General features: G+C 36.4%; 1 protein-coding gene across 2 annotated transcripts in view; it reads right to left on the bottom strand.

Annotated features, from left to right (window-relative positions):
• brip1 (BRCA1 interacting helicase 1) overlaps positions 1-15967 on the bottom strand; it is a 65792-nt gene that overhangs the window by 32050 nt on the left and 17775 nt on the right. For both annotated transcript variants that reach the window (XR_008838945.1, XM_056474260.1), the window contains exons 8-14: positions 12563-12784; positions 10381-10580; positions 6670-6802; positions 6417-6571; positions 4592-4760; positions 4344-4484; positions 3735-3896 (exon numbers count right to left, since the gene is read on the bottom strand). Coding sequence is in view for 1 of the 2 variants with exons in the window: in XM_056474260.1 (XP_056330235.1) it covers positions 3735-3896; positions 4344-4484; positions 4592-4760; positions 6417-6571; positions 6670-6802; positions 10381-10580; positions 12563-12784 (1182 nt within the window). In the remaining variant the exon portion in view is untranslated. The remainder of the gene's footprint in view (positions 1-3734; positions 3897-4343; positions 4485-4591; positions 4761-6416; positions 6572-6669; positions 6803-10380; positions 10581-12562; positions 12785-15967) is intronic.

Raw genomic sequence — 15967 nt, 5'->3', positions numbered from 1 at the left:
AAGATGCATCTTCACACAGACAGCTTGGCGACGTCAGTTCTAATGGCCCTTATCTTAATCTGCTTTAAAAGCATCCTGCGTTTCCACAAGATCTTTTCACCTTTCCTAGCCCACATTTAATAAGCAGGCCCTTCCAGCTGTTTAGCCTGTCTTGTCATGAGGTCATGCCAGAAAGCATGGACCAATGTGGTTAACAGGGGTCCAACTGAGACACGTTGAAAGATGCAAAACCATGTAATGAGAGGAAATTCTGAGAACCTAACATGTAAACAGATGTTTTTAATCATTATTAATTATTAATCGAGCAAACGTCATATTCAGTCAGGATATTAATCCATTTAAAGCTGTATAAAATATATATTAATAAAGAAACATAATGATTAATAGAGGGGATTGTAAAAATACGGAAAATGTTTAAAAGAAACTTAAAAAATATATATTATTAGAGAAATATGTTGATAAAGAGGTGATTGAAAAAAGAACAATATGATAAAGGTATGATGAAATTTCTGTTAATGGCTGTTTGCAACACTATGTACTTTTTCGGTCTGTTATAAAACGGAAATGTACAAATGGTGAATTAGCCATATTTGTAAAAGATCGGCGTCACGGTGGCACAGTGGGTATCACGATCGCCTCACAGAAAGAAGGTCGCTGGTTCAAGCCCCGGCTGGGTCAGTTGGCATTTCTGTGTGAAGTTTGCATGTTCTCCCCGTGTTCGCGTGGGTTTCCTCCGGGTGCTCCGGTTTCCCCCACAGTCCAAAGACATGTGGTATAGGTGAATTATATAAGCCAAATTGTCCGTAGTGCATGTGTGTGAATGAAAGTGTGTATGTGTTTCCCAGTGTTGGGTTGCAGCTGGAAGGGCATACGCTGCGTAAAATATGTGCTGGATAGGTTGGTGGTTCATTCTGCTGTAGCCAACCCTTGTTTAATAAAGGGACTAAGCCAAAATGAAAATTAATGAATATGTAAAAGATGTCAAAAAGATGAAATATGTCTCATGTAAGTCTCATGTAAAAAGAAGAGATAAGTAAAAGAAGACATAACTTGAAGTAAGAGATGAATGATATGTGTGGTAACGGGGTGGGGAAAATAATAAGCTTGTGCTTTATCCCGCTCCATTTCAACCATAATGAAATGTATTTTGTTTAAAGAATTATTTTAAGTGTATGCCTTTTTTTCTTCTAAATAGATAAATACATAAATAATCAAATCAAACTAAAAGTCATATGTGTAAATGACTTCATAAACAATAGTATTGTAGTCATATTCTCAAAGAGGAGTATAGACTCTTTGCATTTTACAACAGGATCCACACATGTTTGCTTGTTTGTTTGTTTAAATGCCATGCCAGCTTCTTTTGCTATTTTCAAGGTGAGAAAATGTATATTGCACGTATATAAACAGTTTTTACAATGTTATTGTTGCTGTGTTTGGTTTAACAGTGTAAAAAAATCTCTTCAAAAGAATAAACTGGATAAAAAAACCTCACATAACTAAAGCAAACATAATTCATAAATAAGATGCTTTTAATAAAGGGAACACATGGGAAGATCGTCTCCTAGTTTTAAAAACTTGTGTTATCCTAGAGTGACTGATTAGACAGCCGGTATAAATCACTCTGGCTGCCAAGGTAGGAAACTTTATAAAGGTTTTTTTTTCCAACAATGGGACTTATTTCATTGAGTTTATTCATAATATGCATATTGCCATTGTCATTTGCATGACAGAGGTCAACAGTTGAACAGAAAACAAAAGATAAAAACGCATTTTTACAATGGCTCTCCATGTTTTCTTTCCATTTTGTGTCACTGAATTTCATAAAAACTATTTTCTCCCAGCAGTCTTTACTTCAAACTCTCATCTAGTACCTAACAGTTTGGTCCAGGGTCATGAATGATTTGTAGCCAAAAGAAAGAGCAGATTTCGGCGCCAGTGATGTAGTGGTTAGTGCGTCGACACATGTACTCCGGTGCTCACAGCGACCCGAGTTCGATTCCCCCCTCATGGTTCTATGCCGATCCTTCCCCTCTCTCTCTGCTCCTCACACTTTCCTGTCAATACTCTCTACTGTCCTATAAATTCAAGGTGAAAACCCCGAAAAAATAATTGTAAAAAAAAAAAATAAATAAAAAAGAGCAGAGGAGGCCTGTTACTGAAGACTTTGTATAGTCTCGTGTCTTTGCATGTATATAATGGAAAATAACTAATTTTCTTGAAGCTTTCGCAAAAACACAAATAAAACAGAATTTTAGTTGATTCATGTATGATGACATAAATGAGGAACATGAAAAGCACTATTCCAAAACCAATTCCTTTTAAACACATTATTGTGTTCATGTAAACATACACGCTGATAGTGTTGGGATCTTGAGAGCAGTGTGACACAATTGGCGTCATACTGCAGTGAGAAATAACCAGTGCGCACATACACACACTGGAGATATACGGATCAAACAAGAGTGTTAAGGGGTGTCTGGACGGGACACTCAGGCTCCAGAACATCCAGAGTCTCCAGCGAGTCCCTAAACTGCTCAGTTTTCAGATTAAATATTGATCCACATGGAACGTTCATACATGAACATGATATACAACAGGGAATTTATGTGGTCAATATATGGGGAAACTGATTCTAGGGTTAAAGTTGGGGTTGCACACTACATTCATTGCAGGCTAAATACACTGAAATATATAAAAAGCATAGATGGAAAACACATTCACACAAGATGAACATGCACATCTGAGACATCGGAGAAAGTTAATCATCCTCTCTGAGGGATGACAGGCAACTTGAATAGGGTTGAATTATTTATGCACTAAACGTAACGGACAATGAGGAACAAAGTATTTTTCAATGGCTTTCAATAATTGAGCCTGTTACCTGAAAAGGGATACAGAAAAACTGTAAGGCAGCACTCAAAGGTTTTGTTCATTATCCATAATACATTAAAGCTATGTATTAGCGCATATGGTCATCGTCTGACCACTGTTATTGAACTCTGAAACAGCGAGTTCTTGCGTTATGGCTTTGTAGATCCGGGATGTGAGACAGCAACCACAGTCTTACACAGCACACATATTACATTTTGATGGGGGTTCAGAAGAAAACATCAGCATGTTTTCAGAAATGCAAAGCTGTGGTCTCTAAGGCCTCCCAGTGGCAGTTTTGTAGAGCTGCAGTATCAAACTGACACATTCACCTACAGTGTGTATATATATATATATATATATATATATATATATATATATATATATATATATATATATATATATATATATATATATATATATATATATATATATATATATATACATACATACATACATATACAAAAGTAGTATACTTAAGTAAAGGTCAAGTATAAAAGTATACTTTATTTAGTAAGTAATTAAGCCCAAGATACACTGCAGTGACAAAAGCTGCACACTATGTAGATAAAAAAAAGATATACAAATAAATGTCAATTTTTCGCTTGTACAGTTGTACAGTTCAAATAATTGTTCAGTTTTTTACTGCTGTCAATAAAAGAAACAAACAAACACCATGACTCCTTGTGTTGGTGTCAGTCTGAACAGCCAAGCCATGCATTCCCCACATCCCCTAAAACTGTAAACCTAGAGGAAACACTGTTATATTTGCACTGTGATCCCGCGAGACACAACATTTTGCTCCAGTGTATATCCACACATGTAGATGAACAAAAATAAAGTGCAACTTGACTTGCATGTACCTTGTAAGATGGCAGGAAGCAAAGGACTCCTCGACTCACTGTATGGCACACTTTCAACAGCAGGGCTCCTACTTCATCCTGGAAGGCAAATGTCTCTGCATGCTGAAATGTGGCGCAAAGTTTACGACCCTGAGGCCCTGCACCAATAGTTCCAACCCAGACCTGTGACATAGACACAAATATTATAAAAGACAGAGTTTAAGAATTGAATCTACTGTTAAAATGTTGGAGTCATTAACATTAAAAAAAAAAAATGAAAAGAATCATTCAGAGATGACAAATTAAGTAGATATAAAGTACATTTTTTTAATTGTGTTTTTAAATAATGACCTTCATCAAAGAATACAATTTTTTTTTATATTTAAAATAATATTAATTATATTTCACAATTTTACAGTTTTTATTGTTTTCCAAGCTACAATATTAACAATTTTAATTTTATGTTTAACAAATTGATGCATTTATTAATTAGGGAATTTATTAGCATTTACTTTATTAGCATAAAACATTTCTTAAGAGACTTAAAAATATTACAAAACATCAAGGTTTACAAATAAAATCATTCTGTAGTTCAACGTGTAGATGCACATCCTAATAGAAGTCTCGGACCTGTGACTTGTTGATGACATGATTGGCCTCCAGCTGGATGGAGAATTTGATGCCCAGTTCTGAGGAAAAGGAGCCCATAGGAGAGAGGGTTCCTGAAGTCAGCACGATACTCCGCACTGTACTGCTGAGATCTGAAAATGCCTGCAATGACACGCATCACCAATCACAACAAGCTTCCAATTCATTCTCACACTGACAATGTCAAAATGAGATTTTAAAAGAGCTACAGCAGGACGAGTTGCTCTCACCACAGCAGGGTTGAGGCACCAAAAGCTCAGCGTGTGCACTAGTGTTTTGGTGCGGTTGCTTTGTCGGCGACGATGGGGTCGTGCAAAAAAGCCCTGAGCGTCTGGCAGGTCCTGCTGGGTGGTCCACGTGTAGCTCTGCTGGAGGGCCACACGGTAATCATCTGCAAACCTGTACAGGAAAAATAAAAGAAACTCAACACATGAACGTTGAATTACAGGATTCTGAGACATAAGGTGGCTTACTAGAGCATGTAGAAGGTGTCTTCATCAAGATGTACTGTACACTGAAAACACTAGGCTTTTATTTATTAAAAAAGAGCTGGGTTATGCGTCAATTATGCAATATACATTTGCTTTTTTGCTGGAAATATTAATTTATTAACATTTACTCATCCACTCACTGTCCTTCGGCTTAGTTCCTTATTTTTACAGGAGTCGCCACAGTGGAATGATGCTGATAACGGATTCTGGAGGACTGTGTCATTAGATTATTAACCGCTATCAACCTGCATTTTCCAAGTATGAGATAATAAAGACTTGATAATTCAATCATTAAACATCGATCTGAAAATTGTACTGTATATACAAATCAATTTCAACTGAATATTTTAAGACCAAGTTTAGTAACAAGTTTATTAAAACAAGTTTAGTAAAAAAAAAATTGATGGGAACAAATTCATGGGAAGACAAGGCCATGGTTTTCTTCAACAGGTCTCCATATTTTTCAAATTAATTTGACAAAAAGCCAACTAGAATGTGGAAATTATTTTTAAAAGCATCTCTCACCAAAAAGTGCAGTTATTCCTATGTATTTTATTCCTTTATTTTGTCATTTCAATTGCAAATACAGGGTATATGCAGGAATCCTAAAGGTAATTTCAATACCTTTTTAAGACTTTTTAAAGACCATCTCAGAATATTTTAAGACCTCATTGCCACTTCAAGTTCTAATCACTATCAAACCTTTCACTTAAACAGTTGTTAATAAACAGTTGTAGCTAAATAAATCAACAGAGCACAACCATGCAACAGAACTCAGATAAGCTCAGAAGAAACAAAGCTAAAAAGAATACATTACGGGGTTGTTTTCAGCAACAGGCTCGTATTTCTCCAACCAGGAGTATGCAAGCTTACATTTGCCCATTTTGCCATCTGCTTTGCTCTATGGTTTCGATACATGTGGAAAGCATCACATCACCTTCCTGTGTTTGTCGCAAATCACATGACATGACCCGGACGAAGGAGCTTGGCCGTACATGCCCGGCCTAAACCAATTGCGTAGATCGAGCACGCCATTGTTTATATTAGGAGCAAAATAAATATATTTTTTGTTTTTTTGGAGTCAAACACTTTAGACAACGCTTGAACAAAATTTAAGACCCCGTTAAAACGCAATTAAGACTTTATTAACTTTTAAGGGCCTTAATTTTCTCATAATTGATTTATCAACTTTTAATACTATTTAAGACATTGCGGACAGCCTGAAATATACGCATTTTACATGCAGTTACATTAGAAGTCTTTTCTCAGATGATTCATGATTAAAGCTCAATTTCTCAGATATCAACATTTCAACTATTGTTATTATTATAACTAAATCAATTATTTTCCTTCTTGCAGCTTATTTAGAATTTGTGGTTCCCCTGTAAACTGAACCCTTAAACCTTTTTTAAACTTTTAGAAGTCCACTAGCATAATGCCATAAAGGTGGACTTGAAGCCATAAAACTCCCATTCCCATTTCAAGAAGTCTTTAAAAATCACTGCCAAAAACCTTTTTAGAGATAGTAAGGTAAGAAGAATGATGGGTAGTTTGTGATAATGACCTGCAATTTTGTCTGAAAAGAAATTCCAGCACCATAAAGAGGCTTTTGAGCATTGACTGAGTGTTGGAGCTGATGGTGGGAACCTGCACAGTCTCTTCTCTCCCGTTCACTAGCCCGACTCGCTCCTCCTTCTCCAGCACCGCTGCCAGGTTTTTCTACACAAAGCAGACACAAATAAGATAACAAAAAAAGGGGGAAGCTGTTAGTATACTCTTCTGGTCAAAGGAGAGGAAGATACATGGAAGAAGAATACCTGCAGCAAAGGGAAGGTGTCTGCTGTGATGCCAAGGCCACGGAAGATGCCAAGAACCTCCGCACCCGTCCACACCTTACAGGAAGACTCATATTCACGCTCCTCTAAGCCACCACAGCTTTCCTGCACCCAACTACATTAAATAATGGACACAAACGTATAACTGATCTCATTTAAGTCTTTTAAAGAGCAATATTTGGATCATTTAGCTCTTTATTAGATACCTTTTTATGTATTTATTTAATCATTTATATATCCTAGTGGTGTAACGAATCACAAATCTCACAGTTTGGATCACACATTATGGTTTTTGAGTCACGGATGGGACCATTTTTCGGATCAGCAAAAAAGGGAGAAGACAATGTAATTTGCTTTTCATTTATACACAAATATTACTGCAAAACCCATTGGTTTTAACAAACAAACAAAGGAAAATCATCAATACAAAAAATGATCTTTCCTACTGCTGCTGCTAATGCTAAATATAGAAATATCTTGTACAACAAATCATATTTATTTTCAATTAATGATTCAACAATATATACATAAAACTTCATGTTTCTTTATACAGGGTATATGCAGGGATCCTAAAGAAAATTTCAATACCTTTACAGGACTTTTTAAAGACCTTCTCAGAATATTTTAAGACCTCAGTGTCAAGTTCTAATCAGTATCAAACCTTTAACTTAATAAACAGTTGTTAATAAACAGTTGCAGATAAATAAATGATTGGCGCACAACCATGCAACAGGACTCAGATAAGCTAAGAAGAAACAAACCTTGAAAGAATAAATTACGTGGTTGTTTTCAGCGACACTGGTTTCAGCCACTGTTTAAACTCGACTTTCTCCAACCAGGAGAATGCAAACTTGCATTATCCCATTTTCCCGTCTGTTTTGCCCTATGGCAGGGCTAATCAATTAGTTTGTCATGGGGGCCAGTTCATGAAATCCATCCCAAATGAGGGGCCGAAGAGATATGACTTGCAATATGAGTGATGACACAACAGCCTATAAGAGCCGTATTTTTGCTGTATTTTTGCTCCTTAAGACACCCACGTTGTATTGTTCTACATTAAAATGTTAATATATTGTATTTTGAAACTACATAATATATACATTATATATATATATATATATATATATATATATATATATATTTTATTTTTTTTATTTATTTATTTTTTTTAACAAACATTCAAATGTTGTATTTCAAAGCACAACAAAATCAGTGTATTGCTGAAGTAGGCTTCTTCTACAATCAGACACATTCGTATGTTATGTTTTGAACTGCGTAACAATTAGGGATGCAACAATTATAGATTTTGGTTGTACGATTATATAGTCTGAAGAATAACCATGGTTTCACGGTTATCACATCGAATGTAAATTTAAGGTTTTTATTAGCTATTTAGATGAACTGTTCTTTCATCTGCGTTCATACACACATAATCATTTTAATCATTTGTAATAATTCGTATAACATATCTTTTGTTAACATTGCACTGAAAGCCACACACAACTCTCACCACTACTGCGTAAGATGTTTTCTACTCGGTTCGTCTGAATGGTGCAGGAGCATTGCTCCGCTTGTGCACGCATATTGACATATATTCTTACATTGGAAATAACGAACTTGTGCGCAGAAAAGACGCGATATGTGATATAAGCTCGGGACTTTAAACTAGCGCACAGGTGGCATAACTTTGTTTAGTTGCAGCAGTTTCGTTCCGTGCAACAGAAATGCAGCGTTGAGAATCCCTTAAGCTTAAGTATCCAAATGTTTTCGGTTGCTTACTCCACTCACTCGCTTAATGTCAGGTTACTCACGCTGTGCACAGCCTTTAGCTGCAGCTCGTGCTATATTGAACAGACGCACGTCACTTCAAAAATATAGCGGCTGTTTTTCGACTGAACTAAATTTATTTTTGATGTCTTGGTCACACTATTTGGAGGGCCAAAACATATTGCCTCGTGGGCCGACAATTGAATAGCCCTGCTCTATGGTTTCGCTACATGTGGAGAGCGTCACATCACCTTCACCTTTGTCGCAAATTACTTGACATCACTCGAAAAGAGGACCTTGGCCGGACGCACCCGGCTCGAACCAATCGAGGAAAATAAATATATTTTTGTTTTTTTGGAGTCAAACACTTGGACAACGCTTGAAGAAAATTTAAGACCACATAAAAACGGGATTAAGACTTTTTAATACCTTTTAAGGGCCTTAATTTTCTCATAATTGATTTATCAACTTTTCATACCCCGCGCACACCCTGTTACAGGTGGATCATTTTTGAAAACCTATTCAGTGGCATAATTTTGATGGTTGTTTGTCACCTGCCATTGGTTACACAATGTAATTGCTACAAAATTCACCAGCGTCAAGTTCTATTAAACTGTGTTTTTAATCTTTATCATAATCATCTGTGTTTATATCTGAACTATAAGCTGTTCTCCAGTACTTAAAAGCGAAAAAACTGAATCCCACTCAATCAAACACAGATTTGAATGCAGCACTTTGAAGTATCAATAAACATATGCAAATCATTATCATTTATCATTCATGTTGTGCGGGTTTGAATTGACATCCCGACCTTGTAATGTTTAATTGTGTAGCTTTCCACTGAATGCATTAATGCAGGCTAAACAGTGACAGAAAACATCTTTAATTAAAAGCCTAAGAAAGCATTTAGGTCTCACTACAACTTTTTTTGACATCATTATATTTTACAGGGAAGCCAAAATGCTTTCATACACGTGATTTGAATAAATGTTGGATTAACCTACAATTTTTTTAAAAAGTTATAAAAATCCTAACAAATACAATAGGGTTTCAGGACTACGTGCTTGAACCCCTAATTAATGCGTGTGTCACGTGCGTTCTGAACTATGGGTTGTGATTCGTACATTACACCCCAATATATCCATTAACTTTTTAACACCAATTAACAAAATATATATTTTAGCTAATTTAAAATAAACAAAAGGTTTCAAAAAAAAAAATTAAAGAGATAGTTCACAAAAAAAAAAATTAATTCTGTCATCATTTACTCACTCTTGTTACTAAAAGACATTTTGAAGAAAGTTGGAAACCATTCACTTCCATAGTATTCATTTTCCTACTATAAAAGTCAATGGTTACAGGTTTTCAGCATTCTTCAAAATATCTTCTTTTGTGTATAACAGAAGACAAAATTGTAAACGTTTGAAACCACCTGAGAGTGAGAAAAAAAGTCAGAACATTTTTGGGTGAACTATGCCTGTAACACTGGACCACATTTCTAAAATACAGTTTTTATTAAGTACATCCATTCACAGACCTCTGAATAAAACCTTTTTCTGTTTACACTAAAAACAGTACAGATCAATAAAATATGCTTGTTACTTAATTAATAAGTAATTATTTTAAGAAATATCCATGTGCTAACTCTGTTATGACATAAAAGAAGCCTTATAAAAACACCTAGGTCAGATTTGAAATGAGTAAAAAAAACACTCAAACTAGGATTTATGTCATATTAATTATTATCATGACATTCAGCCCATTCCATTAACTACATGTCATTTTTACAGTGAAATAATTAATCCCTATTAAACACTAATTTCAGATTGGCATGGATTCTTAGAAAGCTGATCTGTGAAATATTAATGATGAATCACATTATAAATGCCCCACTGCATACAATGTAAAAGAAAAAAGTGTTCATACTTGACGAGGCTGCAACAGAAGGCCAACAGAGGTCTGTGTTGATCACGCCGAATGTTGTGTGTCACCATTCCATCGATCTCATCACGTGCCAGCAACAGCTGAGCTTGGTTCAGGGTGAAACTGGCACTCTCACGGGCACAGTCCTCAATGTTATGAGCTTCGTCCAACACCACAATCTGCTCCTTCAAATTGATTTCCATCTGGCAGAGGAACGGTATGACAGTTATAAACAGATGGGAGCATACTATACAAAGTCCTTAAAACATCTTACCAAATGTGTTTTCAATCTTATTTGAAGACTTTAACTAAATACTTTAAAACAAAGGTGGACTATATGTCCAAAGGTAAGACATTCTACAAGTCAATTTCTATCACTGCAATGAGATAAGAATGTGGTTTTTAATGATTTTTCTTCTTTCTACCAATGTTATCTGATCATATCACATGTAGTAAAAATGTCAATATTGTTAAATAATATAACAATTTAAAGTAATATTTAAAGAGGTGGTCCAGAGTGTAATTTTAAGGCTTGGTTGTGTTTATAAGATGCAAAGCAATGCGTGCTCATGCTTCCTTTGTTGAAAATCACGTTATTTTTGCATATATCTTACTTTGATTATTTGCAGCTACTCTGCTAACATGAAAACGAATGTCATATTTCCTAGTTCCTCTGAAAGTCCCGCCCTCAAGAGGCTCTGATTGGTCAGCTAACATAATGTGCTGTGGTTTGTGGAGCGGCTCCACTTCGCCAGTAAAGCGTCACGCCTCCACAAGCACGCGCTTTGCCTCCGCTGTGTAAATAGTGTCAGTCAGAGTAGCTGTTAGCAGTACCTGTTTGAGCCTTAATCAGACAGAAAATGAAAAGACTGAACCTCATGCCTGGTCTCTATAATAAAATCTGACAAGTGTCTGTAACGAGTGAAAATAGGGTGTGGCTCCTCTAAGAGAGAATCGCCTTTTTTCGTATGTGTAAGTAATATGAAACGTTCACATACCTTTTGTGAGTTCATTATCTGAGATATAGAACGCAGGGAAAGTATAGAGAGACACTGCAGCGCCGCTGAAGATTGTAGGTGTTTACAGCGGTTTGATGGATAAAAATAAATTTGTAGCTAGATTGTTAGCGGGGCCAAACAGCATTTCCCGTAGTTTACATCCTTGCTACAACATAACGCTAACGCTACACACTGTGCATGTCATAGATCAATTTGCACAAATTAAAAATCCTTACAGGTTGTGGCTCACAATCCACAGCTTCTGCTTGCTGGAGCTGCTCCTTTGAGGAGTTTTTAGCTGAATCCAGCACTGAACTAGGAGAGATTCTGGAAGTTCTCCTTTGTCAAATGCTAGCTATATATTTTTTATAGTTCTCAGGAACATAATTCAAATAAAATTGTAAGCACTTCTCTCTTTGTGTCGTGTCCTTTGGAAGCCCAAATACAGAAACAAAACAAGCTCTGTGGAAATAGCAGCATTTAGATGGCATTTTAGTTTTCTCTGCTATAACATTACAGCTCCTCTGGCCATACCCCTTCACTGCGCAGGGTATATGCGCGTGGTAAATGCATGTAACCTGAAGTGTTTGTGGTCTCCATCTGCATTGAGCTTTGAGCGTCTTACATTCAGAGATGTTGACACAGCTACATAACACATCAACTGAAGTTAAAAATATATCGTAGTGGACCAACCCTTTAATTGTAATATTACAATTTGCTATTTATATACATTTTAGCATGAAGTTCATTCCTCTGATGACAACTTAAATGCTCAGCAGTCAATACTTTAGTACTCAGTGTAACATGATCCATCAGAAATAATTCTAAAATTAAGATTTGGTAAATATTATGTTATATATTATTAGTGGAAATGAGTCATTTTCCCTAAAAACAGGATTCTTCAAATGTACAGAAAGAAAAAAAATGATCACTTTAATACAATATTAAAAACAACAAAAAATGCTGTTTTAATCCCAATATAAGCTATGTATATCTGTGACCATCAGTTAAATGGCATAATAATGTGTAAAGATATCATTGCCATTACAATCTTAAACTATAAACCGCAAGTATTCTATAAATGAATAAATAAATAATTAAAACAGCCCTATTATAATCCTTAGTAGAAATTATGAATACTCTAAATTTAATAAAACTTATGGAAAGGTTTGTGGTTTGCTTCTTACACTTTCACGAATGAGGGGGTCCAGCAAGTAGTTGTATGGACAAAAAACAATGCAGGCCTCTTGCATGAGCTCCCGAGCTGCATAGTAAGCACAAGATCGCAGTTTCCCTCCAAGACGCACCAGTTCTTCAATGTCCCAGGCCTGGTGTAGACCATGAACCCACTGTAAAGTGCTCTGATCACGCATTTTATGGACATTGTGGTAGTACCGGCATGACCGACCCTGAAAAGACATTAACATAAGCATATTTTATTGAAAAGAAATACCACAATAAATATATTTAAATTTACTTCACAGCAAATCATTAAAATGTAACGTATATATATTTTTTAAAGGCTCAACTGAAACTACCAGAGTTACCAGAGTACGCACTATACAAACACTTATATTTTTATTACACTTAAAGGTCCCGTGAAGTGTTTTGAAATGTGCATTATTTATTCGATGTTTGATGTAATCTCAAGTAAAACATGAAGAGAGGGTGGGACAGCGTAGCTCCTCCCCTTTAAAAAAAAAAACAGCCCATAGCATTCTGTTTTATGACCGCTCTGCTAGTGAGAGTGGTTGTGCCCATGCGCATCAAATTAAAAGCAAATGAAAAGCATCTTAAATGAACGGGACACATCAGATACTAGATAGCATTTGTTCGGTCATTTGATGAGAAACTGAAGTACAAGGTGAAAAGGTGAAAAAAAAAAAAAAGAAAAGTGGATTCATTTAGGTGGAAGTAACAAACTGCAAGCTTTGGATTTTTATATCAGGTTTATATTTTCTAAATGTGATTTTGTCACTATTTTGGAGCACACTAGCTTTTAGAAATTTTTAAGACTAACATAGTGATAACATCTAAAAAACTTTATTTTAATTTCATGGGACCTTTAAGTGATGTTAGGCTGGTTCATTTGCTGCAATGAGTAAATGAGTAAGAATAACAAAAGGCAGCAGTTAACTGTCAAACTGCTTGCACTTCAAAGCCATGCGTTTATAACAATACATTAAAATAATGTGATAAGAAAAAAACTGTTTGGGACATCAATCCTCATTTCAAGTTGTTCTGACTGTCTAAAAATGAATGAAAGTGTATGAGACTGAAAGTCTCAACACATTTACAAAGGCAAAGCACATTTTTATGTGTTAAAAAAGCTGTATAAGCAAGCAACTCCATGGATGTTGACTTGAAGCCCACAGAATGAAAATGAGCTGTTAGTTTTTGCATTAAATTATTATTTAGTTGGGTCTATATCGGTTTCTATAAACAGAGTGATATCACTTTCACATCCTCAAGATAAATGTTATGTTTCTTTACGTATGTCTTTCCCCGCAGAAAAAGGAAGCATATGTGCATTGTTTTGCAATTCACAGAGCTCTGGAACATCCTGCTGAAAGGCTGATAGCAGTTTCCAATACACATATTCAAAGAGGGATTAGCCATCAATGGGAGCACGGGATAAACGTCAACCCGATCGTGCCGTTTTGATCCCCCTGTCTTCTAACTCCTATGAAGGTGATGATGGCACCGCTAGGAGATGTGCGACCTAACGACAAGTGTCTGAAAAGCCTGCGCTCTTCAGCTATTCATCAGGGCCAGGATAGCAGAATAAAGACTCGTAGCGGGGCTCATAAGGGGATATAAGAGATGGGGCCCGAGGGAGGATGAGGAAAATGACAGCTCATTCTCTACTCTCTTCGAACAGGGTTGTCGAGATGGTCTTCCCCCAATTTTATGTGCAGAAGCATGACAGTGGAGAGGTGAGTGGGCACCTGTGGTGACAGCATAATAGGTATCATTATGCGTGCTGCCCGATGGTCAGAGAATAAGCAACACGGACAATACCGAATCTCCTGCTGGAACAAAGTGCGTTTGAAGCCTTTGACAAGGCTGCACAACAAAAAGGTCTGTTTGACTGATTGGGGATATTATCGCCTGCAACTGTTCTCCACAGCTTTGGTGATGGAGATTAAGTTTGTGTAACCTTAAAGCAAGGGTTTGTGTTTCAGAGTCGGCAGCTCATCTTCTTTTCTTTCGACAGTGTTACAGTGAAAGAAGAAGAGGGTTCACAGAATAAGTGGCCACACTTGCTGTTTGGCCTGCAGGCCACTGTGAAAAATCAGGAAACGAGGTGTTTGGTTCCACAGCGAAGAGTGGGTCAATCTCCGTTCACAAGATCCAGTTCAAGACTTTCAATGGCTAACAAATTCATGATGGGTTGATCTCTACTCAGGCCAAACACTCCAAGATGACACAGGGCAGAGGCCATGGCCTGTACACTTAGGTGGTCAGTGGAACAGGGGAGATTGTGTGCCACACACACACAATTATTATCACATGCAGATAGATCAAAAAATAGATAGATAGAAATAGATCGAAAGTGATGTAACGAAGTAATGCATTGAAGATGGCTCAGACAGAATGCGGGTTTCATTTTATGTCTTCTTACCCCAGGAATTTAATTTGGGAATATATAATATGAGCATTCTGGAATGAGGAAAGTCATCATTCGAACTTAAAAACTGTAAACACGTGGTACATTGTTTACAGGTTCAATCCATTTCTTGTCTAAAATTATAGATGACAGACTGCATTTTGACATCTATACAGCTGTATAATATTTTCCAAAGTAGTCAGAACCAGATTTCTTTTTTTTAGGTAAACAATTAATTTCTGCATGTGCATTTTTTTTTTTGGTTATCATAAATTAGCTTTCTCTGGAATGGCATTCTATCTCTGATTGCATGAGTTTGACAGCTTGGGCAAAATACCCTTAACCCTAAAAGAGTAAGTTTGCTGTGAGTGAAAGGTGGCAACAAGTGATTATGTGTCCAGTGGGAATATGTGCCTTTATTGATGTTATTAGGAACTTCCAGTTAAAACAGTCTTTGGGCTCTATTTTAATGATCTAGTCGCAAAGTCTAAAACGCATAAAACAAACGTAATAAGGGCATGTCTAAATCCACTTTTGGCATTTTAAGGACAGAAAAATACTCTCTGCGCCAAGGCGCATGGTCTAACACGGTTGTGCTTATTTTTTTAAAGATTTATGGGTGTGTTTTGCGTATAACGTGCATTAAACCAATCAGAGTCTCACCTCCCATTCCCTTTAAAAGTCAGTTGCGTCCCGCCATAGCGCGTTTGCTATTTACATGGTGGACTTTGTAAGTGGAAAAATTGAACGCTTCACTAGCGAGAAAACAGTTAAAGACCATCTGCAGCGTAAGATCAAAGAACGAGCCTCCTCCATTTGGCCTCTTTACTTTCTCTTTACTTCACTTTTACTCTTTACTTCACTCCTTTCATAGATAAGGAAAACAGTGTTGTACGCACTCCACTGAAGACATCCATTAGCCTACATATTTAATTTTGTTTGTTACGCACAAAGATTTGTTTTAAAACCATTTCTAGATTCA

The sequence above is a fragment of the Danio aesculapii genome, chromosome 15 (assembly GCF_903798145.1).
Source record: "Danio aesculapii chromosome 15, fDanAes4.1, whole genome shotgun sequence".
NCBI classification, from domain to species: domain Eukaryota; kingdom Metazoa; phylum Chordata; class Actinopteri; order Cypriniformes; family Danionidae; genus Danio; species Danio aesculapii.
This window is presented reverse-complemented; position numbering and strand designations above follow the sequence as displayed.